The 25553-nt window shown below is 41.8% G+C and overlaps 1 protein-coding gene across 1 annotated transcript in view; it reads left to right on the forward strand.

Moving 5' to 3' along the window:
- Positions 1 to 1664: 1664 nt before the first annotated feature.
- Casd1 (CAS1 domain containing 1) overlaps positions 1665 to 25553 on the forward strand; it is a 46308-nt gene continuing 22419 nt past the window's right edge. Inside the window, exons 1-8 of the mRNA XM_021189313.2 lie at positions 1665 to 2050; positions 9576 to 9672; positions 10212 to 10332; positions 14701 to 14745; positions 16215 to 16277; positions 21165 to 21209; positions 21639 to 21762; positions 22991 to 23205. Of these exons, the coding sequence (XP_021044972.1) occupies positions 1918 to 2050; positions 9576 to 9672; positions 10212 to 10332; positions 14701 to 14745; positions 16215 to 16277; positions 21165 to 21209; positions 21639 to 21762; positions 22991 to 23205 (843 nt within the window). The 5' untranslated portion in view covers positions 1665 to 1917. The remainder of the gene's footprint in view (positions 2051 to 9575; positions 9673 to 10211; positions 10333 to 14700; positions 14746 to 16214; positions 16278 to 21164; positions 21210 to 21638; positions 21763 to 22990; positions 23206 to 25553) is intronic.

Here is a 25553-nt window from a genome sequence, read left to right on the forward strand (position 1 = left end):
GAATGGAAACCAAGCAAGTGAAAATTTCAAGTAACTAACTCCTTCTAAAAGAAACAAAGAAGCAAATACATTGGAACACAGAATCCAGTGGTGGTTTTAATTAAAAAGGGACATTTATCAGTGGAAAGGCAGACAGCTAAGAGGGGGACCATTTATAGATGACACAGGAAAGGGCCATCTTATGTGGCAATATCTACCAGGAAAAGCAGAAATAGGTAGAGGGGTTAGCTTTAACACAGAGAAGAGGACAAAGGGGTTCCCAGATTTTCCCAGTATCTCAGAAAGCCTTCTGGGAAGGATAACTAAGCACAACGCCAGGTTTCCTTATTTTTTGGCAAGCATTAGGCCAATCCTGGGGGTTAGCGCTGGTTATTGAAGGTGGATCAGAAATTCTAATTTGCTGTTGATGACATCATAGAATGTGTCTAGGAGGATGTGATTGGCAGGCCACATATTGTTAGCCCAGTTATCTGGTTGTTGTCGTATCTGATTCAATTCTGCCAGCATGTGATCAGCCTCAGATCAGAAGAGCGAGCCAAAATTAAGCGACCGTTTGCAGGGAACAGTGCCTAAGTGTTTGTACACTTATTTAACTTTATTGCTTATTAGCATTATATCTATGACAGTGATGTATGTGATTTCATTTAAGCGACAAGAATCTTTCATCATATGATGCTTGTGGCTGGGAACATAATTTTTAAAGCAATCTTTCGGTGGAGAGAATGGGAGTGACTCGACAGGATCTCTAAGTCCCTTCTCTCTACCATTCTAGAATGTTGAGAAGGGTCTGGGAGCACAAGGTCGGGGTTGGCTAAAAGTTGTAAAGAAGACTTGGCGAGCACCTCCAACTCAACTGTGACTTCCTTGTTCTAACCACAACTTGTCGATAGCCATTCTGGTCTGGGGTATCTCAAGACCCAGGGTATGAATAACAGCCGGAGTGCTGGGTCTATTGATAATCACAAAACATTAACCAAGTTTAAGGATTGCCACAGGCAACCAATCTGCTACCCTGGCCAGCCTTAGTGTCAACGAAGATAGTGTGTAAACGTAAAGGAGAAAGGGGCTCTTCTACTGACATCCACACTAACTTAGAGACACTGTCCCGGATGCATCCACACCCACTGCAACTGGACAAACAGGGCATTGGGCGGTTGTGTATTAAAGGGTGAACGTGGGCCTTACTCTTAAGTTGGGTGTTCGGATTTACAGCCACCCCCAACACCTGGCCAGCATCTTAGGTGCAGAGGAACTTGCCAGACAGGTCGTGGGTGGCCTCCCTTTAGGCCCCCACGACCGTGGGAGAGCAGAGAGTAGAAAGTTCAGAAAGGGTGTGATACTAGGGAAGCAGGGAGTGTACTTTTATTTTCCGGAACAGTAGTTCTATTGCCCTAACCTGGGCTCAGGTAGCTGCCAGTCCACTCGGGCATAGCCCCTGAGCTGGCATCTGGGCCGGGCTGCAGGTCCTGGTCCTCTCCCCTCCCCACACCCCCCACAGTCCCCATGCCGGTGCAGCCGTCGCCGCCCGCTGCCTCCTGTGACCCGGTGACCCCGGAGGCCCGTCTGGGCCCGGTGACCCCGGAGCCCCGGGCATCCGGACCCCCGTCACAGGCGCAGCCGCTATTAAGGCAGGAGGCTACCAGGGAGGAGGAAGGGGAGGAGACAGGCGGCCAGGGCGCCTGGGGCACCGGCACGGCGGAGCAACGGCGGCGGGGTTGGGGGGAGGCCGACGAGGGCACGGGGAAGGCCGGCGGCACCGAGGCCGCAGGCTCGGAGCCCTCGGCCCGCGGTTCGGGCGAGGGGCAAGGGAGCTGGCGGCCTCTGCCCGGCTGGCTACGGCGCGGGCCGCCCCAGTGCTGCCCCTGCGCGGCGCCCCTTCCCCGCTCCGCCGCGCACTGTTGTCATGGAGGAACCAAGATGGCGGCTCTGGCCTACAACCTGGGCAAGCGGGAGATCAACCACTACTTCAGCGTGAGGAGCGCCAAGGTGCTGGCGCTGGTGGCCGTGCTGCTGCTCGCAGCGTGCCACCTCGCGTCCCGCCGCTACCGAGGTGAGCCGGCCCGGCCCGACCCGGGGCTGACCGGCCGGCCGGCCGGGAGGGGGGAGGCGGCGCCGCGGCCGGGAGCGAGCGAGCGAGCGAGCGGGCGAGCGCGGGAGGCCGCCCCCCGCCCCGCCGCAGCACGCCCACGCGCCCGTGGCCTCCCTCCCGCGGCCCCGCGGCGCCCCACGTGCCCGGGCCGACCCCCCCCACGGGCCTCGGTCCCCAGCCTCCCGCCCTCGGGGCCACCTCCTGCGGCAGCGGGGCTCTGGGGGCGCGCCCGGCCCCGCGCTCCCGTGCAGGACCAGAGTCTCCCGGGGATGAAGAGGGGGGGGGGGGGGGGGACAGCCCCGGCGGCACCGCCTCCAGGACGCCGGGGTCGCACGCGGTGCGCCCATGGGGGTCTGTCTGCCTCCTGCCCTGCCACTTCAGGGCCCAACGGTTGGACAGCGGCTTTTGCCAAAAGGGCCACAGTGTTGCCTAAAGATGCCCATGGCCCACCTCCCTCCCGTGGAGGAGGTGCCACCAGCCTTTCAAACACTTTCTTTTTTTTTTTTTTTTCAAGAGTTTTGGGTTGCACGGTTTTTGGTTTTCTTACAAATAAAGGCACTGAGGCAAGGTTTTTGTTTTTATCTGTTTCTTAAAGGAGTTGAGGAGTTGGCCGGAGTAGACGTGGGTAGGCGAAGCAAATAGTTGAGCCTTTTGAAAGCTGGCCTTCAATATGGGTTTACACACTGCTGGAAAGGAACCAATGACCTCTTCTCAAGGAGTTATCCTTCAGTTGTCAAGGGAGACTTGCTTGTCTTTTTTGATTGATTTCCCCCCCCCCTTTCCTTACAAAAAAATGCCACCAGGACAGTCACTGACAGGAGGAGGGAAATTATGACGATAGGATCTTTTGGTTTTGACCTTTGGTATCCTCGAAGTCATTATATGGACAGCTCTTGGCGACTGTGAGATAATTAGACAAATGTGACAGCCACGTGCACATTAATTAGCACTGGGCCCATTCATACTGTCCAGCCCAGTCGCGAGAGTACTAGAATCTGGGCTGCCTACCCATTTCCCATGATCTCTCAAAGTGGAGGCCATGTTGGTCAAACTTGATGCTTTTCTTCTGTCTAGTCTTGAGTTTTCCAGATCTTATACTTTAGTACCATAACTGTATCTTTTAAATGTATTATCTTACAAATTACTTAATTGAACTAAAAAGATCCTTGTGACTAATTTCTCCAGTCCCCTATAGATTCACAGCAGATGGCCTATCAGAGCCTTGTCTTCTACAGCTGCCACCAAGAAAGCTTACACTTTCATATATACAACCCAATTAGCAGTGCTGATGCACCGACTTTTGTTAACTCGCAGAACATGATTCTTTTAGATGTGATTAATCTTTTTATGCTAGTTTGATATGAGATGACTGTCATCTAATTCAACTTTATGTTTGTGGTGTCAGTGGAGCTAAAGTTTATGACTACAATGTTGTCCCAATTGTAAACCTACTGTGCCCTGCTTGCTTGTCTTTTTATTGCGCTTGTTGTCTTTTGCTAAGCTTGTAGAATACTTATTTTTAAATTTAGGTTATATTTTGCATCTTGCCAAGATCTGTCATCATCGGGAGGAAAATAGAATGTCAGATGGGGCCTTATGAGTCAGGGTAGCAGTCTCCGGTTGTAAAGCCTCCCCCAGAAGGGACTCATCAGTTTCCAAAGGTGCTTTCGTGCCTCGAGTGTGAAGCGGTACATCTGTCATGTGTTCTTGTCCAGACTGAACACCAGGAACTTGAACCAGAGTCTGTGCAGGGGAAACTAACCATCTTACCAGGAACATTTTAGCCCTGGCAGTGTCAAACCATGTCAGGTGCAGTGCCTTTCACAAATAAGCATACACATAGAATTGAATCACATAGAATCATTTGGACCAAGACTGGACTTTCTGTCTTAGATGAACAGTGGAAAGTACACGAAATGTTAGGATCTTGGGTGTGTGAGTATGAACATGCATCAAGCGTACACACACACACATGCATACCTCTTGCTTTGAAAATTACTCAACTTCAAAGAATTATTAGAAAGAAAAGCTTCCCAAAACCGTGCATTAAATTGAGCACTTACTGTATGCAGGCAGTGTTTAAGGGCTTTCGTACTTCATTCCTCCTTTAGAGCCTATAGGAGGTACAGTATTTTATCCCCCCACCCCCTTAACATTTCTGTAATCAAGAAGAGTCTTTAAAACTTTGATTGCATGTCAAAGTTTAATTGGTAACATTTTTTTCCTGCTATGAAAAAATAATGATGTGTCTTAGATTCAGTGAATTAGAGAATTATTTACATTTTAAAGATGAAGCCAGAAAGGTTAAGCAAATTGCCTGAGAACATACAGCTAGTCAGTGGCTGAGCTATGATTTAGTACCAGTCAGTGTGCCTAGTGCCATTGTGTTATAGACTGCCTTTCTTAGAGCTGGATGGAAGCTCTGGGAGATGAACTTAGTTACTAATGCTCAGTACCTTAGAACTACTAATTTACTACCAGCAGAGCATTGTCCCATTTACTTTCAGACCAAGAGATGATTTTCTAGAGGTCACGTGCATAGAACTTAAAGCCGTGGCGTTCTTTGGCACCTGGCTTCCCTCTCAGTCTTCTTGAGCATTGAGCTTACAGTGTAAGAACACTTTTGTTTTTTCTCTGCCCACAACATTCTCTCTTCCCTTGAAAGAAAATATTCCAGGACTCTTTTTTATTTTTATTTTTTAATGCTTCACTCAAATGTTGCCTTCACAGAAGTGGGAGTGGACAATTCGGTGTCTGCAGAGTCACTTGTCCATGCTTACCATGTTGTGCTTGGTAGAATAGGTCTTGTCATCTTCTACACACACACACACATACACACACACACACACTGTGGGCTTCCAAGTGGATCTTTATGGTTTTTAAATAGCCAGAGCCTAACATACAGTAGGAACTCCATAGATAGAGTGAGTGGATGTGCAAATTTTATTTGGTTCGGTTGTGATTCTAAGTGAGTTTTGTGTTCTAATCTCAATTTTAGAAAGAAGAGGGGTTTTTTGAATTATTAATATTTCAAATAATATGTGAGAATGAGCCTTAAAATGCGTTCTTAAAAATCTCCATCTGAATAAGATTATAGAGTAAAAACATGACTTCTGGCTAGAGGCTAGTATCTGAACCCTTAAGCAGACATTTATACTGGTAAAGCTAACTTCCTTCAAACTTGTTCCGTTTCTTAATATTGGTTTCCTTTCCATCACTAAGCCAATGCCAGTGTTCCTGGCTCTGCTTCCAAGTGTCAGGATCACTGTGCTCAGCTTTCTTGTTTGTTTGTTTGTTTGTTTAACATTTTTTGTTAACTCTTCTTTTTTAATGTGCAGTGGTGTTTTGCTTGCATGTATGTCTATTTGAAGGTGTTAAGTCCCTGGATACGCTCAACTTTCTAAAGGATCATTTAAGGGATGTTTTCAGCACAGAGTGGGCTTGCTGAATCTTAGACAGAGTCTTCAATGTATTGTATGTACACTGTATGAAGTATCTTCATGGTTGGTGGTAGGCAATACAGTTTTAGTAGGGGGACTCAATCTAAAGGCAGTGTCTTGTGACATTTTGTTCAGAAGAAAACGCAGCTTGTAATTTATGAAGGACACTGAAGGTTGTCTTTAGTTGTTGCTGGCATGTTTTCAGTTTCCTGGTTTGCTCATTTATTTGCTCTTTCTCTCCTTTCTGTTGTTGCAAAAAAGTCATGCATAAAAATCAAACATCTACAGCCACTTACTAGAAAGGTTATTCTAGTAAAAATAGAATAAGGAAGAAGTTACCAACCATCGAGATATTCTGAGTGTTAGAGCCAGCCTTTTTAGAATTGCCTTTTTAAAAGTTGCATTCCTGGTTTGATTTATCTGAGTACTTCCTAAGTTGGTTATATTAAAGTAATTATCCAATTTATATTTGACAATTAAAAATATCAACCAGAGATTTCTTTGTTTTATCTTGATGTAGTTGGAAAGGATTTACATATAGTATACATAATTTTAAAATGTGGTATATTGTCTTAACAACTAGATACACATTTAGTGATTTGATCTGAAAGTATTTCCTTGCTAAGAAAAGAGAACATGTTTAGAATATGTAATTTTAGAAAATTTTGTAAATCATGTTATTTTTAATTAGATTATACAAGTACTTATTCCTGTAATTTTTATTTTGCCAAACGTGAAAAGGCCAGTCTTACATATTAAGCAAAGTTATCACCAACCCGCTTGCATAAGAAAGAAGTTTGTTCTCAGAGAGAGCATTTGACTCTGAATGACTATTGATAGAGCTTGTTTGCTGATCTCCTCAAGTCCCCTCTGCTGTATGACTTTGCTAGAATGATGTCAGGACATCAGACCTGTTGTTTCTTCAGTAGGTGGCCTGAGGACCCAGGTGTGGGCAGTGCCACCAAGAATGAAAGAACTTTGCATGTCAAGCCTCTCAGAGCAGTCAGAAGACATGGCTATTTTAAGCTGCGGGCTACCTCCACATGGAGACAATGAGGGTGTTTTTGTTTAGGCTTTTATTAAATAATAATAAAAGGGCAGGAACACAGCACTAGTTTAATACTTTGCTTTTGCAACTCAGATTTCTTTAAAAACTAGTTGCTACTAACTTCTAAGTTGATTTTAGATGTATATCTAAAAAGGTAAAAATGCAATAAGTATCAATTTTTTTTTCTTATTTTAAACTTACTCTAATTTATAATAGGAATTTTGCTATCATAAAAGAGTACTTGCAGGAGTGTTGTTTTTAGGAAAATAACTACATTGAGTTTTTGTGCAGTCCCTCCTTTAGTCATCTTTGGTTATTTTTGTGATTTAATTTGTTGTTGTTGTTGTTGTTGTTGTTGTTGTTGTTGCTTTTTGTTTTTTAGAGCTAGAATTAGGTTTTAAAAATTGGAAAGAATTAAAAACTTTATATTTAGAGATAGCTTATTAAAATCTTTGAAATAAAAAAATCTTGCTTAGGGTACATTTATAACTACAAATTTTAATCATCATGTCCTGCATTTGTTAGACAGTTTCTCACTAGCAAGATGGTGTAGTGTTGTGAATTTTCCCTTGCATTTTATTTGGAACACTGAGACAATAGCACTTCTGTGTTGGCCCATCCTGCCTTGCACATTTATTCTTCTCATAGGTATCTGCCAGGGCAGATAGATGAGTCGCTAGACTGAGGAAAGAAGGTGTGATGCTGAGGCTGTGGTCCAGTGGTGGGCTGTGCCTGCATCAGTGTGATGGTGAGGCTGTGGTCCAGGGTGGGCTTGCAACTGCATCAGTGTGATTGATGGTGAGGCTGTGGTCCAGTGGTGGGCTGCGCCTGCATCATTGTAATGCTGAGGCTGTGGTCCAGTGGTGGGCTGTTCCTGCATCAGTGTGATGGTAAGGCTGTGGTCCAGTGGTGGGCTGTTCCTGCATCAGTGTGATGCTGAGGCTGTGGTCCAGTGATGGGCTGTGCCTGCATCAGTGTGATGGTAAGGCTGTGGTCCAGTGATGGGCTGTGCCTGCATCAGTATGATAGTGAGGCTGTGGTCCAGTGGTGGGCTGTGCCTGCATCAGTGTGATGCTGAGGCTGTGGTCCAGTGGTGGGCTGCGCCTGCATCAGTGTGATTGATGGTGAGACTGTGGTCCAGTGGTGGGCTGCATCTGCATTGGTGTGATTGAGGTTGAGGCTGTGGTTCAGTGGTGGGCTGCACCTGCATCAGTGTGATTGATGCTGAGGCTGTGATCCAGTGGTGGGCTGTGTCTGCATCAGTACAGTGCTGAGGCTGTGGTCCAGTGGTGGGCTGTGCCTACATCGGTGTGATGCTGAGGCTGTGGTCCAGTGGTGGGCTGTGCCTGCATTGGTGTGATGGTGAGGCTGTGGTCCAGTGGTGGGCTGTACCTGCATCAGTGTGATGGTGAGGCTGTGGTCCAGTGGTGGATTGCGTCTGCATCAGTACAGTGCTGAGGCTGTGGTCCAGTGGTGAGCTGTGCCTGCATCAGTGTGATTGATGGTGAGGCTGTGGTTCAGTGGTGGGCTCCCCCTGCACTGTTTGGGGAGTCTTGGCATGGACCTAGCACCCCAGCAGGTGGAAACAGCAGCCAGCTTGGAATTCCTCAACTCTTGCCCCAATGCCTCAGTACTGGTCGCTTGTCCGTTCTGCTGTGTGCCTCTAACCAGACCCCTTAGTGCAACCTGAAGTAGCTATGAACCAAAGTTAGCTTGCTGTTAACTGGTAATAAGGAGCTAGAGGTTAACTTAAACATCTATTCTACTACAAACATCTCCCCTTTCATCGTTTTGTTCTGTGTATTTGGCTAAAGTAAAATAAAATGGCCAAAGGATAAAATGGTTCTCCCAATTTATTCATAGCTAGAGAGAGTTCCTAACCAAGCAGCTCTAAAACTAGGTTTAAAACCAGGTTTCTAGATATGCTTGAGCATACATGCATAATAGCACACATGTGGCTGTTCAGAGGTTGATCCCAAGGTCCTTCTTGTAGCTCTTACACTTCTGGTTTTCTTACTCAGAAGCAGGATTGCAAAATGCCATAAACACTTACTTCATATTGAGAAGGTGTCTGAGCAAAGAAAGCGGAAATAGAAGAAACCACCAAAATGATGGCCAAAGCATTCAAGGATTAGAAGTCCCTTACAGTCATCGGAGAGCCTTCCTCTGACATCAGATGGGGGCAGATACAGAGACCCACAGCCAGACATTATGTGGAGAGGGAGTCTAAATTTCAGGTCTCCGTCTGGGCCCTCCCCTCCCAGATCGGGAAGTCTAAGGAAGGTGGGGAGGAAAGACAGTAGGAGCCAGAGGGAATGGAGGTGACCAGGAGAACATGGCCCACTTAACTAAAGCAGGGCTCACGGGCTCACAGAGCTAGAAGCAGCAAGCACAAGCATGGGGCCTGTATGGATGGGTCTGCACCAAGTCCTTGGTGTATATGTTACGCTGTGAGCTCAGAGTTCTTGTAAGACTTCTGCAGGTGAGGGTGGGTGCATCTGATTCTTCTGCTGGCTCTTAAGACTCTTTTCCTCCTGTGGAGTGGGCTTTCCCAGCCTCCATATGAGGGCTTTGACCCTGCCTTGTTTTAGCTCGTTTTTTTGACTGTCATCTCTTGGAGGCCTGCTCCCTTCTAAAGAAGGAACAGAGAGGGAGGGGATGGGCCTGGGGGTGAGGGGAGATGGGGGTGGGCTAGGAGGAGTGGAGAGAGGGGAAACTGTGCTTCCCTTATTGTATGAGAGAAGAATCTATTTTTAATTAGAACAGAAGTCCCCTACAGGGAAGAGTGGAAAGGGTAAGTGGCCGTTTTCCTTCAGCACGCCAGTGTGCTGATGGGAACTGTGGTCCTCCTGAACGGTTCGCATGCATCTGGAAGGCATAAGGAAGACTAGAAAACTTTACTGCCTGATTTCACAGACACTAAGTAGGTCAGGATAAGCAAAATATAAAGGTAAATAAGTACTAATATTTACAACACCACGGTGCTTTACTGTTATAGGCAATGATTCGTGTGAATACCTTCTCTCGAGCGGCAGATTTCTTGGAGAAAAAGTTTGGCAACCTCACAGTTGTATGATGCATAAATACAAAATAAGGTAAAATATCTTCGTTTTGCTTCTTTTCTCTCCCAGCCTAAATCTTGGTGTGTGGTGAGAGGCAGAGGCAAGCAGGCATAGTATTTTTCTGTACAGGATGGCGGTGGGGTAGAAACTTCCTGACAGAAAGCCAGGCTGCCCTGGCCTCGAGCTGAGCCCAGGTGGAGGCTGCTGCCCTGAGGCTTTAGAGGAAGGACTTCGACAAAACAACTTTATCTCAGGTAACAGGTGACCAGGACAGAATGTGGAAGAGGACTTGCTCTATAACCTGGGTCCTGGCCCCTCGTGCACTGAGTAATGGTGTAAAGGCCAGTGCGATTAGGGCACGTCTTCAACATTTAATGCATAGGGTGTTTTTATTGAGTTAGTGAGTAGTAAGTCAAACAGACCTGGCCACCTAATTCTAAAGCTGTGTAACTGGCTGTCTAACAGTTTATACTGTTTTATTCTTTTTAAAAATTATTATTATTAAACTATGATCTTTCTATTTTAATTAGGTTGGCTTTATTTATTTTAATTATTATTTTTTTTAATTTCAGTGAAGCAAAGACTTGCCTTGTAGATAAACACATTGCGTTTATTGGAGATTCCAGGATCCGTCAATTATTTTATTCTTTTGTAAAAATCATTAACCCCCAGTTTAAAGAAGAAGGAAATAAGGTAAAGTAGACTGCCTTCCCCACCCAACCTCAACCCCAGCCCCAGCCCCAGCCCCAGCCCCAGCCCCAGCCCCAGCCCCAGCCCCAGCCCCAGCCATCTCTTACTTACTATGCTGAAACAGCACTGATCAAGTGGGAACCTAAAGAGGTGTGACCAGAGGGACAGTGGGGACCTAAGGAGGTGTGACCAGAGGGACAGTGGAGACCTAAGGTTCATGAACTGAAGGACAGTGGGGACCTAAGGTTCAGGTGCTGAGGGACAGTGGGGACCTAAGGTTCATGAGCTGAGGGAGGACAGTGGGGACCTAAGGAGGTGTGACCAGAGGGACAGTGGGGACCTAAGGATCATGAGCTGAGGGATAGCAGGGACCTAAGCTTCATGAGCTGAGGAAGTGTGGGAAGATGAATCTTTTCATTTGGGTTTAGGAAAACTGGTATGAAGCAGGAAGTGTTTTTGTTGTAGAGAACATAGGAAAAGACCAAAATGTGTAAGGTTAGCTATTGTCAAACAGGACTGAATTAGCTGAAATGTTCCGTTTTTAAATCAGTTGTTCTGGAAAACCTTACTTAAAAATCTTACTAAAAAGGAAGAGGGAGAAAAATACCTTAAAGCTTCTTAGTCCACGACATGTTTGGTTTTAGTATAAATATATTACAGACTTCAGTGTTCATAGTTATACATCCCTGTTTTCCCCACTACTTGTAGTAGTCCACGTGTTACTGTGTTTCTTAAGTGTCTTCTTAAATGGCCACATATTATCAAGTGGCTGCATCTAATCTCATATACTTGCCCTGTGTGTTTGTTTGTTTGGCTGGTTGGTTGGTTGGTTTGGTTTGACTTTTTTGTTTTTTAGTTTTTATAGTTTTCTTGAGATAAAAAAAATGACATTTCTGCCAGTCGGTGGTGGCGCACACCTTTAATCCCGGCACTCAGGAGGCAGAGGCAGGCAGATTTCTGAGTTCGAGGTCAGCCTGGTCTACAGAGTGAGTTCCAGGACAGCCAGGGCTACACAGAGAAACCCTGACTTGAAGAAAAAAAAAATGACATTTCCACCTATTTTGTGGAATAAAAACCCTACTTTCTAAAATTCTTGATAAAGAATTTCTACAATGCAAATATTGACTGAAAGAATCTAAGCAGTTAAATGTCTATTTCTTGCTCACTTGCTTCAGTGTGTGCTGTAGCTGGAAGATAAGTACCGGCTCCTTATCCTCTGCAGCCTTCCTTACCCGGCACTGAGCTCTGAACGGAGACAGCAGTGTTTCTCTGATGGGGGCTTTCTCATCTTAAAAATAGATCTTTCAGTGAAAACTAACAAGGCTTAATACCTTTGTATGTGTTAATGAGTTAATTTGAGGGGAGTGACCTATCTCATTATAGCCTTCTATTTTACACATCTTTCTAATCTTGTCTTCAAACTGCCTGTAGTTACAGATAGGGAATGGCAAAGGGTGGAAAGTGGAGACAGGAGTGACTCCTGAGTGTGAAGTGGGAATGTGCTTGTCCCATGAGCACACCTGTGACGAGGAGCTAGGAAATGGAGTGCCCTGCAGTAAGCAGCTATGCACAGTGCGGATGAGAGTGGACCCTCCATCCTTAGGAACTGAGCGTCATAAGGATAATAGAAAACAGTGATGTTGGCTATTTATGGTGTTTGGTATTTGAAAACATACATTCCATTAACATACACAGACGACCTTGATTGCAAGGAAACAGTTTAATATTTGTAGGCTTAGAATTCCTTCTGGAAATTAATATAGCGAGTTTGACAATTGTTAGTTGAAAAAGCCACAATGGTTTAGTTTACAGTATATGTTATGCTAATATCACTCTATCTATAGATAATGTTTTAGGTCCTAGTGGAATACTTAAGTTTGCAGCAATTTCCAGTCATCCTGCAAATTATCAAACAAGATACACTTTAACAAATACATTTTAAAAAGAAACAAGAAAAGATAGTGTGACCCAGCTTTATTATTTTCTCTCTCTCTTTTTTTTTTTCCAGAGCTGAGGACCAAACCCAGGGCCTTGTGCTTGCTAGGCAAGCGCTCTACCACTGAACTAAATCCCCAACTCCGTGACCCAGCTTTAAAGTTACATATACTAACAAATGGTCTCATTCTTCCCCACTGCTGATCAGACATTTGATAGGTTACATTTTATATATTCTCTCTCCCCATACACCATGAAGGCAGATATTGCCCATTCTGTTTCAGTTGTTGTTCAATCGAATTTAGAGGTGTAAATTCCAAACAAAGGAGAAAAAAATTGAAGAACACCCTGTAAATCTGGTGTCAAGTATATATTTTATATATGTGTTTTCATGTGTACCTATATACAGCATATACATGTATATATATGTATATATATTTTTACAAAGATTGTACATTTATAAAAAATAGTATCTTCAGAATATAGAAACCAAGCAATTTGGTAGAACTATTTAAAATAAAAATAAACACAAGTAACCTAAAAATTTAAGGTTCGGATTTCCAAATTTCCATTGAAAAGAACACTTTCCTACTTAAATAAGTGTCCTTAAAATAAAATGCATGAAGCTTTAGTAACAAAAAGAGTAGCGAGCAAATTCCTGCTGAGGGAAAGGAAGCCATATTAATATAAGACAGAATAGATACTGCAGGGAAAGCATTACCACCACAGAAAGTTGCTTTCTAATGACAAATTTTCAAATCACTGAGAAGATGGAAAAATTGTAACATTACCCTTAACACTAAGATTAGTGAAGATTAACATAACAAAATGTTGACAAATTAGTGGAGAACTTTCCCATGGCTCTCAATAAAGGAGGAGCAAGCAAACAAAACTAACAACCACGGCTAACCTGTGGGCGCTCCTGACTCTACGGCCTTGTAGCTTGGTAGAGGGTAATTCCGTGTTTGGTTTTTTAACCACATATTACTCCATGAGCAAGCATGTCTCAATTATGTCAGAAAACTGGTGTCATTCTTTCTGTTAGGTCATTTATGTTTGCGTTTAACTTGATAAAAGTTCTAGAAGCCTACAGAAAATTTCTTAATGGTGAAATGTTAGACTCAACTTCATTAAAATCAGGAGAGAATCAATGACGTTCATTATTGCTGCACCACTTCATCGTTTTATTAGACTAGTTAAAAACTGTGAAGATGTAAGGTTTGGAGACGAGGAGGTTCAGGAGTCCACTTGATGCAGTTATGTTCTTGGAAAAGGAGGGTAGCTGATCATAAGGTGGACATATAAACATATAAACATTACATGCACAACTGAAATAAAGGTGTTAAAATTCAGTTACAGTCTCTGCCATAGCAATGCGGAACCGAAACTTTAAACGATTTACTGAACTACCGTGGGGGGGGGGGCAGTCAGTAAAGATGGTGTGTCTATATGCACAAGGACTATGCAAAACTGTGCTCAAAGTTTAAAATGATGGAACTCAGTAGTAGATATGTCCTTGGTGAAATGACTCAACATTGTAAAGAAGTTAGGTAAACCCAGATTGGCCCATAGGTTCAATATAACTTCTGTAAAGTCCTAACAGAATGTGTTGTGCAACTGCTGGATTTATCTTATGAGGAAGGCAATATACCATCAGTAACCCCAGTAAATCTTCAAAGTACAGATCTGTTATACAATATAAAGTTAAAGGTAATGCAGTGATGGAGTAGGCTAAACAAAGAAACCAAATCACTAAAACAAGGAGTTCTAAAAGGACATGCACCCACCCACACACACCCATGTGCACACACACGCTCATGCACATGCATGAATACACATACACATTTGCAAGCACGCACACACACATATACACACACGCACACACACACACACGCACACACACACACGCACACACACACGCGCACACACACATACACACGCGCTCACGCACATGCATGCATACATACACATTTGCAAGCACACACACACGCACATACACACACGCACACACACACACACACACACTCTCATGCACATGCATGCATACTCATACACATTTGCAAGCACACACACACACACACACACACACACACACACACACACGCTCATCCACATGTACCCATAGTACTGAAGAGTCCTGGATGAAGGCAGGTCTGTTTAGTTAACTTTACTGAAGCACTTGATAATATACATGAGGAAAGGTGAAATTAGATCCCTACCTTGAATCATCAAATACAGTAATTTGTAGGTGAATTTCCAGTGGTCAAAACTGAAACTTTTTGAAAAAAAAATAAGAGAATATCTTTATTAACTTAATGCAGGGAAAAGTTCTTACATAAGAAAAAATGCTCACTGAAAAAAATAGCAAGATGATGAATTTATACCATAGAAACATTTATATACTAAAGCTTGTCTGTTGGCTCCTTCCTATGCTAGCATGAAAACATTCCTTTTGAGGACAAGGCTGCATCAGTTAAAGTGGTAAGTTAATTTTAGAAATAAGTTAAATGTTGAAGTTATATTCAAAAGTAAATTTATTTGTAGATTAGCTAATACTCTGTACATTTTATCCATAATAAATAGATTTCAGTGTATTCTTTTTGAGTATATGTAGATAGCTAAGTAGTAGAATTAATGTCTATGAACATTTTTATGAAATAAAATAAAAAATATTGGACTCTCAGATTTTTATCCAGAAAGCAATAATCTTGTATAATAATTTGAAACCAGTGTGAGTTTGGGATTAATATTCGTTCAAGAACATATGTAGGGAGGCAAGAAGGACCTGGGAGGAGTAGAGGCGGGAAACTCATCAGGATATATTATGTAAGAAAAGGTGGGGGGTGGGGGGGTGGGGATTACAGACCCTTGTTTCTATCGTACTCTGTAAGAGTTGAGAGTCACAGAGACTGTCAGAGGCTCAGCTTTTACACTGATCAGTGATACTGTCGGAGACGGTATGTACCCAAAATTATTGAGGCCACCTTTTGAAAATGTATTTTGCCATACTGAGCTTTGAAAATAAAGCGCATCTGTTTCAAAACATAAGTATCAGGAAACTCTGGAAGCCAGTCTAGTGGCTCATGCTTATGATGCCAGACTTACAGAGGATGAATTAATTCAAAGATGGCCTGGGCAGAGGAGGAAGACCTTGCCTCTGTAAACAAAAGCTTGAATGAAGGCAGTGTGTTAGCTTTATTATGGTTTGATATGTAATTTAATGTAATAATAAATTATTAATGTTAGATACTTAAGAATATATGTACATTTTCTGAATTTCACGGTGAGAAATCCCTGGGGAATTCAAGAAATGTTCTCGGCTTAAAGAAGTTACAGGACATGGCAGTTCCGCCCACGTGTAAGTGGGGGTAGCGTGACTGCCAAGAGAGCAGGGCAGAGGGATATTCAGGGGAAGCATCGGACAGTGGTTTTCCTTGTGATCCAGTGGTGCTCTCATCAAGGTCTTAAGGAGGATGCACCAAGCTCAGGGGTGAATCCACAAATACTCTGGGAAAAGTACTGCAAATGTGCAAAACTCCGGCGAAGGAGCACACAGGTTCCCTCCAGGAGCTGATGGTGAGACGAAGGCTGGAGAGCAGGGTGAACACAGCAGAAGGAAGGCGAAGGGGCAGGCAAGGCACAAGCTGTCTCCTCCGCAAGTCAGGGCACTCCATTCTAAGGACAGTTACAGGGTTTGAGTAGGGATTGCTCTGCTCAAATGTGGGACATAGAGAAGAAGAGGAGATAGAAGAACTACCACGAGGTTCTTGGGCAAATTGAGATGATGAATGAAGATGTCTTAAGTATTTTACTTTTAAGTCGTCTCTTAATGGTAAATGTTAATATTTATATTGAATAATGGAAATTAAAGTACTTCTTTTTTTTCTTTCTTTCTTTCTTTTTTTTTTTTTTTTTTTTTTTTTTTTTTTTTTTTTTAACATTTCTCCCAGGATTTTCTTTGGCATCCAGAAGTTAATGGTTCCATGAAACAGTGTATCAAGGTGTGGACTGAGGTCTGTATCTGAAAACAGGCTTTTGTGTGTGTAACCAAATTTAACAAGCAAATGAGAAACTGGTTTGTCCTAAGGTATGTGAGATGGACTCTAGGCTTTGGTTGAGATGAGGAAGTGTTATTAAACATCTCTTCCTGTCATCACCATGGCGATGACACATAGACTCTGTGTATGAGGTCAGCTCCCACTGCGCTCTCACAGGGAATTCAAACCTGGGCTGAAACACATAAGAAAGAAGGGTGAAGGTGTGGCCAGATGCTGGGCATGGAAGTCAGTGGTAAGGAGCTTGCCTAGCATGCATTAGGCCCTGAGCTCAGGTGGTGTTGGGGCCAGCTGGGGTCAGGGAGTGGGTGGAGGCAGGGAGGTAAGAAGCGAAGGGAGAAGAGAGAGACATCAATTGAGATTCATTGCTTGATTGTTTGATTGATTTGGTGCAAGGCTGAGGTATATAGTAAGCCCCTAGCATTTTTCTTCATTAAACTAATAAAATTTATTTTAAAATATACAACTCAGTATTGACATTTTTTAAGTCACCAAAATAATTTATAATAGTTAAATGCTTCTTAAATATACATGATATATTCTGAAGCTAAAAGTAATATACACTCAACCAGTTTTTAAAATCTATTTGGAACATTAAACATGATAGAAGTAGAAAAAAATATCTCTCATGAAGTTCTCTTGAAAGGAAATTGTATAAAGTTCCTAATTAGGCAGAAACCATTCCATCTCCAAGGGAGAATACATAGTGTAACTGTGGCTTCATAGAATTAATTGGGTAGTGTTCCTTCTGTTTCTATTTTGTGGAATAGTTTGAAGAGTATTGGTATTAGGACTTCTTTGAAGGCCTGATAGAATTCTGCACTAAAACCGTCTGGTCCTGGGCTTTTTTTGGTTGAGATATTTTAATGACTGCTGCTATTTCCTTAGGAGTTATGGGACTGTTTAGATGGTTTATCTGATCCTGATTTAACTTTGGTACCTGATCTGTCTAGAAAATTGTTCATTTCATCCAGATTTTCCAGTTTTGTAGTAGGATCTGTTGAGTTTTTGAATTTCCTCAGTTCTGTCTCCCTTTTCATTTCTGATTTTGTTAATTTGGATACTGTCTCTGTGCCCTCTTTTTTGTTTTGGTTTTTTTTGTTTGTTTGTTTGTTTGGTTTTTTTTGTTGTTGTTTTTGTTTTTTTGTTTTGTTTTGTTTTTTTTCAAGACAGGGTTTCTCTGTATAGCCCAGGCTGGCCTTGAACTCAGAACTCTGCCTGCCTCTACCTCCCAAGTGCTGGGATTAAAGGCATGCACCACCACCACCTGGCTTCTTTGCCCTCTTATTAGTCAGCTAAGGGTTTATCTATCCTGTTGATTTTCACAAAGAATGATCTCCTGGTTTTGTTGATTTTTTTTTTTGTATGGTTCTTTTTGTTTCTACTTGGTTGATTTCATCCCTGAGTTTGATTATTTCCTGCCTCTACTCTGTCTTGGGTGTATTTGCTTCTTTTTGTTCTCGAACTTTCAGATGTGCGGTTAAGCTGCTAGAATGAGCTCTCTCCAGTTTCTTCTTGGAGGCACTCAGATCTGAGTTTTCCTTTTAGCAGTGCTTTCATTGTGACCCATAAGCTTTGGTATGATGTGCTTTCATTTTCATTACATTCTAAAAAGTCTTTAATTTCTTTATTTCTTCCTTGACCAAGTTATCATTGAGTGGGGCGTTGTTCAGCTTCCATATATGTATGTGGGCTTTCTGTTGTTTTTGTTGTTATTGAAGACCAGCCTTAGTACATGATAGGATGCATGGGATTATTTCAATCCTCTTGTGTTTGTTGAGGTCTGTTTTGTGACCAATTATATGGTCCATTTTGCAGAAGGTACCATGAAGTGCTGAGAAGAAGGTATATTCTTTTGTGTTAGGATGAAATGTTCTATATATATCTGTTAAATCCATTTGGCCCATCACGTTTGTTAGTTTCACTGCATCTCTCTTTCGTTTCTGTTTCCATGATCTGTCCATTGCTGAGAATGGGGTGTTGAAGTCTCCCACTATTATTGTCTGCGGTGCAATGTGTGCTTTGAGCTTTAGTAAAGTTTCTTTAATGAACATGGCTGCCTTTGCATTTGGAGCATAGATGTTCAGAACTGAGAGTTCATCTTGGTAGATTTTACTTTTGATGAGTATGAAGTGTTCTTCCTTATCCTTTTCGATAACTTTGGTTGAAAGTCGATTTTATTTGCTATTAGAATAGCTACTCTAGCTTGTTTCTTGGGACCATTTGTAAGCCCCTGTCTTAAATAAGCACAAATAACCTTCCAGCAGCAATGTGTTTTCTTGATATCTTTCTGAGGTTCTCTTTTTTATAACCAAGGACTAAGAGGAAATTTCTTTGGTTGTATCATTGTATTTATGACCTAGTAGACAGACTAGTAAGTCCCAGCATATAATGTATGGAGAGAAATTAGAACAGCAAGTGTGTTCTTGAGGTCAGAAAATTCCTAGGCTTTGGATGACGCCTGTATTTTTTCTCCTAGAGGCATTTACATTTGTCATGAATAAAACAATATTTATCAGTATTGACACTGTTTTGCATAATGAAATTTTACACCAATTTACCCTCCTTGGTTTATAATAAATGTTTAAAACTGAACCACATCATGGAACAATAGATAAGTATTTTAGGGTTGTGTTGAAACCTAGCCTCCATTTATAATTCATTTGTTTGAGATAGTGTTCAAACGTCTGGACCACAGTGGAGAACAGAGGAGACCAGCAGAAGTCTGAGTGTGTCTGGAGGTCACGCTTTGGTTTTACTTCTTATTTGGGGGAGACTTGATAATGCATAGGTTAACTGCATACCAGGATGTAGACTGAACGACATCAGCTTTATTTACCCATGCTTCTAGATATTTTAAAGTAGATTTCCTAAAGGACATTAGATTGAATGTATTTTGTACTTTGAGGGTAGTAGACATCTAGTGAAACGAGTAAGGAGAAGAATTCCAGGGTATAGCAGAGGAGAGCCAGAGCAGCGAGCTCACCTGCAGAGAAACCAGCTGCATATGTTGGGTTTGGTAGGTGTGTGAAAATCAAGCCAAAGGTACTTTGGTAAATTTGGTGAGTTTTGATGTAGATTGGGTGTCATTTAGAAGGAATTTGCATAGCAAAACTTGAATAAGTCAGAATTTAGAGATTAGAGAGGAAGGCTTCTGGGAAAATGAATTATCTAGCATTTACAGCACATGAAGAAGGCATCTTCAGTGGAGGCTGGGCTGTGAAGTGACGTTAACTAGGTAAAATGAATGAACCACCGGGATTGGCAACTCAGGGTTCATTAGTGGGCACTACGACGGTTTAAATGGATGGCTTACATCCAAATTGAAAGCCTGGTAAAGTGAGGCCTAGACTTGAGAGAGAAACTGGCATGGAGCACAGAATATTCCTCCAAATAGGCTTTTGCTCCTAAGTCAAGGAGGTTGCAGAAAGTAAGGCAGGTCTGGAAGTCAGGCTTTGAAATTAAAGATCAGCTAGTACTTGGAGGTCGAAGGAAAAAAGGGAGAGCAGGACCGGCTTGCTTTTAGGAGCTTTGGAGGAGACGACATATGGATCCAAGCTGCAGGCATGAAAGGGGAAGTCGAGACGAGAGTTTGGGGCTAGGACTGACTGAGACACGGAGTCCATTTCTTGTTAGAGGAAGATAGGCGACCACATGTGGAGATGAAGTGGGAGGCGTGCATGTGGGCGGACAGCACATGCGCTGTCTCAGATCTTGTTTCTGTATGAAGTTGATGGGTCAGACCCTGCTGGAGGAGGGCAAGTGGAGCTGCTGAGGAAATGTAAACTTGGAATTACTGCTCTGAAGATCACGAGAGAACGCTTCCTAGGGATGAGGGAAGAAATTATTTTAAGAAGTATGGTGCTATAAACTGAAATTTTGTCCAGCTGAAAGGAAATGGACAGTGGTCAACATGGGTTACCGTTATGATGGGAAATAACAGCGGTCAATTAAGATTTAGGACAGTGGGGTTTTCAATTAAATGCAGTGCTTCTTTTTGCCTCTTTTTGCCTCTTTTCACACTGTTGCAGCATCGAGTCTTCTGGGTGGCAGAAGATGCACTGGACACAAAGCTTAGGTTATTGGCATTTTGGCTATTCCTGCCAGGCTGGGAACACCCTGCTGATTTTCCGGATGGTCCCTACTGAACAAGTTCACATCACCCCTGCCTATCTCACGAGGCAGTAGGAATCTATTTTAAAATGAGACATTTTAAGAGAAGATACTAAAAACTCAGTACTATATAAATGTTATAAATCCTGTTTCATTAATATGTGAGTGAACTTTGTTAGAGATAGTATATCTTGCAGCTGGTGAACATTTCTAGAGACTATTCCTTTTTTTCCCACATGTGGTCTTTAATAATTATCAGTATATTTTGTGAACTATATGTTAGATTTAGCCTGCCTTAGGGCACTGATCCTATATTTTGTTTAACTCTTATACTGTGTATCCTGTAGGCTTCCATGAATACTTCTTAATTGACTGACACAATACACTGGAGCTTTACCCTAAGCACTTTACCCAGAATTCAGAATAATAGTAGGTCATGTTCAATTTCAGGTGTGTGTGCGTGTGTGTGTGTGTGTGTGTCTGTGTGTGTGTCTGTGTGTCTGTGTATAAGAATACTAGAAAATTAACTGCACAAGTGTCTTGCCATGCACTGTAACCATGTAACCATGTAAGCTTTGAACTATCTTATTGTAAAAGGAATCCAGGAAGGGATTCTATAAACTCAGAGTACATTTGTCAATAGCAAGACACGTAGGAATAATGTGACTGTTGTTGCTTGTGTTCAATCCTCAATCTGGATGTAGCATGGCTATAAGGCTTTTCTTCCTTTAGGACTCGGTTTTGAAGCCCCATGTGATTGTAGCAGGAGCAGCCACAGTAAGTTCCTGTCTGCATTCTAACAGACTGGTCTTTGTTTCACTCTTAAGGACATGCCAAGAAAAAAGTTAATTTATACTAAATAGAATTCTTGATTGTTTTATATTTTAATTTCTATCTCGATTATAATTAACCAGAGTGATGAATTTTAATAAAAAGGCCTGAATGAATTAAATAAATATCACTTTAAACCTCAGTATTATTTTATGTCTAGAATTATATTCTTGAGTGTTATACATTCAAAAACTGTTTTATCGCGCCTTTTTATAATTGTGAGCATGTATTTCATTAAATAATTTGACTAAAGTTATTCTAGTATTAACTAAAATTAGAATTCTGTTAAAATTACCCTGGTACAATAGGTGCATTATATACGTTTCTTTTCTGTGCTAAGTGCTGAATTAATGCTTAACCTTCACTGTTTCTTAGTGGTCCATCAAGATTCATAATGGTAGTGAGGAAGCGCTGTCTCAATATAAAATGAATATCACCTCCATAGCACCACTCTTAGAAAAATTGGCCAAGACTAGTGATGTTTATTGGGTCTTACAAGGTAAGGAATGAGTAATGAAAAATGTCATCTTATATAAATTTTAAGATAATAGATTTTATTATACCACATTTCAAGATACAAAATTACTGCTTTATGAGAATAAATTTTGAAACAGTGTTTGCAAGATTAGAATAAACTAGAGGAACTTGCTTTCTTATTTAAATTTAAGGAACAAACTAATAAATACAGGAAACATAAAATAGATAGAAAATATCCACCAAGCAGCAGAATGGCTGCAAACTACAGTGAAGAGATAAACCCTGAAGAAGGCGAGCACATTTACTCACCTCTGGCTGCTTCACTCTCTGCAGAGTATATTCACTGTGCTCAGGGAAAGCAGTGATGACAGATATTAACCACACTTTGTATAATATTGAAATCATTCGAAATAAATATACTTGCAAATGACGCCAATGTTTAAATCAACACCCATTGAGTTTATCCTGGGTATGAAAGTCGCATTAAGTCAGCTCATTTCAGGAATTTATTGAATGCCCGTTATTGAAAGCGCCACACAATATGAAGTGCCTTGGATAATTTAGCAAGTCAATATGTTTGTCAAAAACTCTTACAATTATTTCCAAGTTGGAAGGAATAAGAAAGAGAGGGAGGATCTATTGCAACATTCCTGCCCAATTCTCAGACTCGTGGTTAACTTTTCCCTTAGAAAAAAATATACATATATATAATAGTTATATATATGTAATATATATATATATGTATGGATAGATAGATAGATAGATAGATAGATAGATAGATAGATAGATAGACAGACATATAGCAGTTGATGAGAGCAGGGAAACTTGGGTCCTGAGTGTTAGGTCCAGATTATCTGAATATTCCTCCAGAACATTACAGGGCCTCAGGAAAGCAGACTGCTTATCACTCCTTCTTAGACATTCTTCCACAGTCCTGTTGTAATTTGTTATAATCAGCATCAAGAATTTTACATTCATGGGGCATGCTGCAACATGAAAATATTTCCCCTAACCAGTATACATGAGAAAGTGGTGAAAGTTCTTTAAATTTGAGGGAGACATTGGCTCATAAGTCAAATGTAAACTAGGAAACCATTGCCAACTTCATCCAGCTTTTTGTAGAGTATTTTATTCAATATCCGGTGTCACCTCTAGTTTAAGAACAGACTATGAAATGTGGCTTGACTAACATGTATGAGCATGCTTTTAGCAGTAAGAAGCGTGGACCTAAGTGTATTTTCAATGTGCAGACCCAGTTTATGAGGATCTCTTAAGTGAAAATAGGAAAATGATTACCAATGAGAAGATAGACGCCTACAATGAGGCTGCAGTCAGCATCCTGAACGGCAGCACCAGGACCTCTAAGTCCAATGTGAAGATGTTCAGTGTTTCCAAACTCATTGCCCAGGAGACCATCATGGATTCTTCGGATGGCTTACACCTTCCTGAATCGAGCAGAGAAACCGTAAGTGTTCTTGTGTGTCAGTGGGGAAAGGCTGAATTCAGGTGCTAGTTCAGGTGCCACCAGTCACAGACCCGGTACAATTCTAATTACTCATTCCCTCTAAATGTAGAAATAATATTGCTTTCTGTCACCTAACTGATGCTAGACTAAGTGAGAAATTTCTTATTCTCCACAACTCCATGCAGCAGCAGCTGTGGTAGGAAAAATGAAATGTCATCTAAAGTGCCAGAAGCCTCTAAGTTCTTAGACAAGAACTTAGGCAAGGGACCGCTGTATGTTCTCCATCCTTTATTCAAGACACAGCTACAGTGAAGAGCACACCTGCAAGATTAAAAAAAAAAAAAGCATTTATATAACCTTATAGTCCGTACACTGCAGTGTCCAAGGTACAGATTAGGGTGGCAGACGGACAAACTTTATGTTACGTGTGAAAGAAAACTTCATAAGTAGAAGAATTATTATTAGAGAGCTTTTTAAAAACATGTCTTCAGTTGGAAAAGAATTATATCAGTTTCCTTCTTCCCTTTCTTCCCTGCAGCCCTTCCCAGTTCCCATCCTCCAGCCCCTCCCACATCCCCCCCCACTTTAAAGTTGATCGTCTCTTTTTCTTTTACTATTGCTGTTGTTATTGTTATCATTACTATTATTATTATTATGTAGAAATATATGGGTGTATATGCATAAATATATACATGCAACCTGCTAAGTCTGTTTTTCTTGTTTGTTTCTGGGCATGTGTGTATGATTTCAGGGCTGGATAGCCACTAAGAGAGCTCATCCCTGGGAAAGGCCTGCGTCTCCTTCTCCCAGCAGTCACTAATTGTCTGTAGTTCTTTGTCTGGTTGTGGGACCCCATAAGGTTCCCCTTCCACGTTAACATGCCCATTGATATGGCCATTGTCCAGGCTTGTTTGTGCAGCCATTTCTAGACGAGTATTGCACAGTAGACTTCCTGCTATTATGTCTCTTGCAACCTTTCTACTCCTTCATCCACATTGTTCCCTTAGCCATAGATGGAGGGGCTGTAATGTCAATGGGTCCACTGGGGCTGTACTTCCCCATGACCCATTCATCTCTGAATCATGTGCACTTGTGGACTTCTGTGATGGTTTCTGTTTGCTATAAAGAGAAACTTCTTTAATGAAGGGTTATAGCTTCACTTACCTGTGGGTTAAGGGTAAGATTTAGAATTCAATAAGGAATTATGCTGGTCTTGCAAAGGGGTGATAGTAGTTTTTTTTTTTTTTTTTTTAAACTGGTAAAATGTTTTATTTCACTTTTAAGTTTTTACATTTTCCTGATTACTCTGTGTAAGGTGAAACTAGAATGTTTAAAAGACATACAGGGATCTAGCACATCAGTAACTGGGGTTTCTTTTTCTTTTTGCTACACTATTTTCACAATCACAGGTGTGCTTGCTAGGCAAATATAACTACCACAGAAGCAAACATTAGGCAGAATACTGGTAAGGAAAAAAAAAAAACAGTGCAAAGAACTACCAGATATACAGACAGGCTTGGTTCTACACTCACTACTGCGTTGTCAAGTGCCAAGTATTAACTGCACATTTGTTGTTGTTGTTGTTGTTGTTGTTGTTCAGCTAGAAAGAAGAGATTTTTTGGTGGGTTTTTTTTTTTTTTGGTTTAAATCAGTGCATGAATTCTTTTCATATTTTAGCATATGGACAAACAAATGGACTATGGCTACTGTTACATGGAATGTCAAGGTAGAGGGTGAGACTGTGGGACTGAAGGCCTGGCTCTTCTTGGTTGTCTCGACTGTAGTGTCCATGCAACTTCCCTGTGTTCTAACACAAGACAAGTCTCAGTAGATTCTTTTTTTAAGGTCCATGATCTCACTAGCTTTGGGAAACTGGCTAGGTTTCAGTCATGACTTCCCTTCTGTTGAAAGAAAGGGTTTTGCATTCAATTAGACAGTTGTTGGCTACCATCAACATGTGAATGCCTCTTACACACATTTAGAGACATCCTATCTTGGCATGCTGGTCATTGTCCTAGATCATAGGTGTTATGGGTGTGTAGAACTAAGGACTATGTCCTAAGTGTGTGGTGTCTTCAGCAATGAAGCTCACCCCCATTGAGCTTTTTAACTTTTTAAAAGAGCAGTGAATGGAGGGGGGAGGGGGATGGGGACGGGAAGAGGGAGAGGGAGAGGGAGGGTGAGAGGAGAGGAGAGGAGAAGGAGAAGGAGAAGGAGAAGGAGAGGAGAAGGAGAAGGAGAAGGAGAAGGAGAAGGAGAAGGAGAAGGAGAAGGAGGAGAAGGAGAAGGAGAAGGAGAAGGATTAATCACATAAGTATCTTGCCATACTCTAACCATTCAAAATTTTT

This window comes from Mus pahari, chromosome 2 (genome assembly GCF_900095145.1).
Source record: "Mus pahari chromosome 2, PAHARI_EIJ_v1.1, whole genome shotgun sequence".
Lineage (NCBI taxonomy): Eukaryota > Metazoa > Chordata > Mammalia > Rodentia > Muridae > Mus > Mus pahari.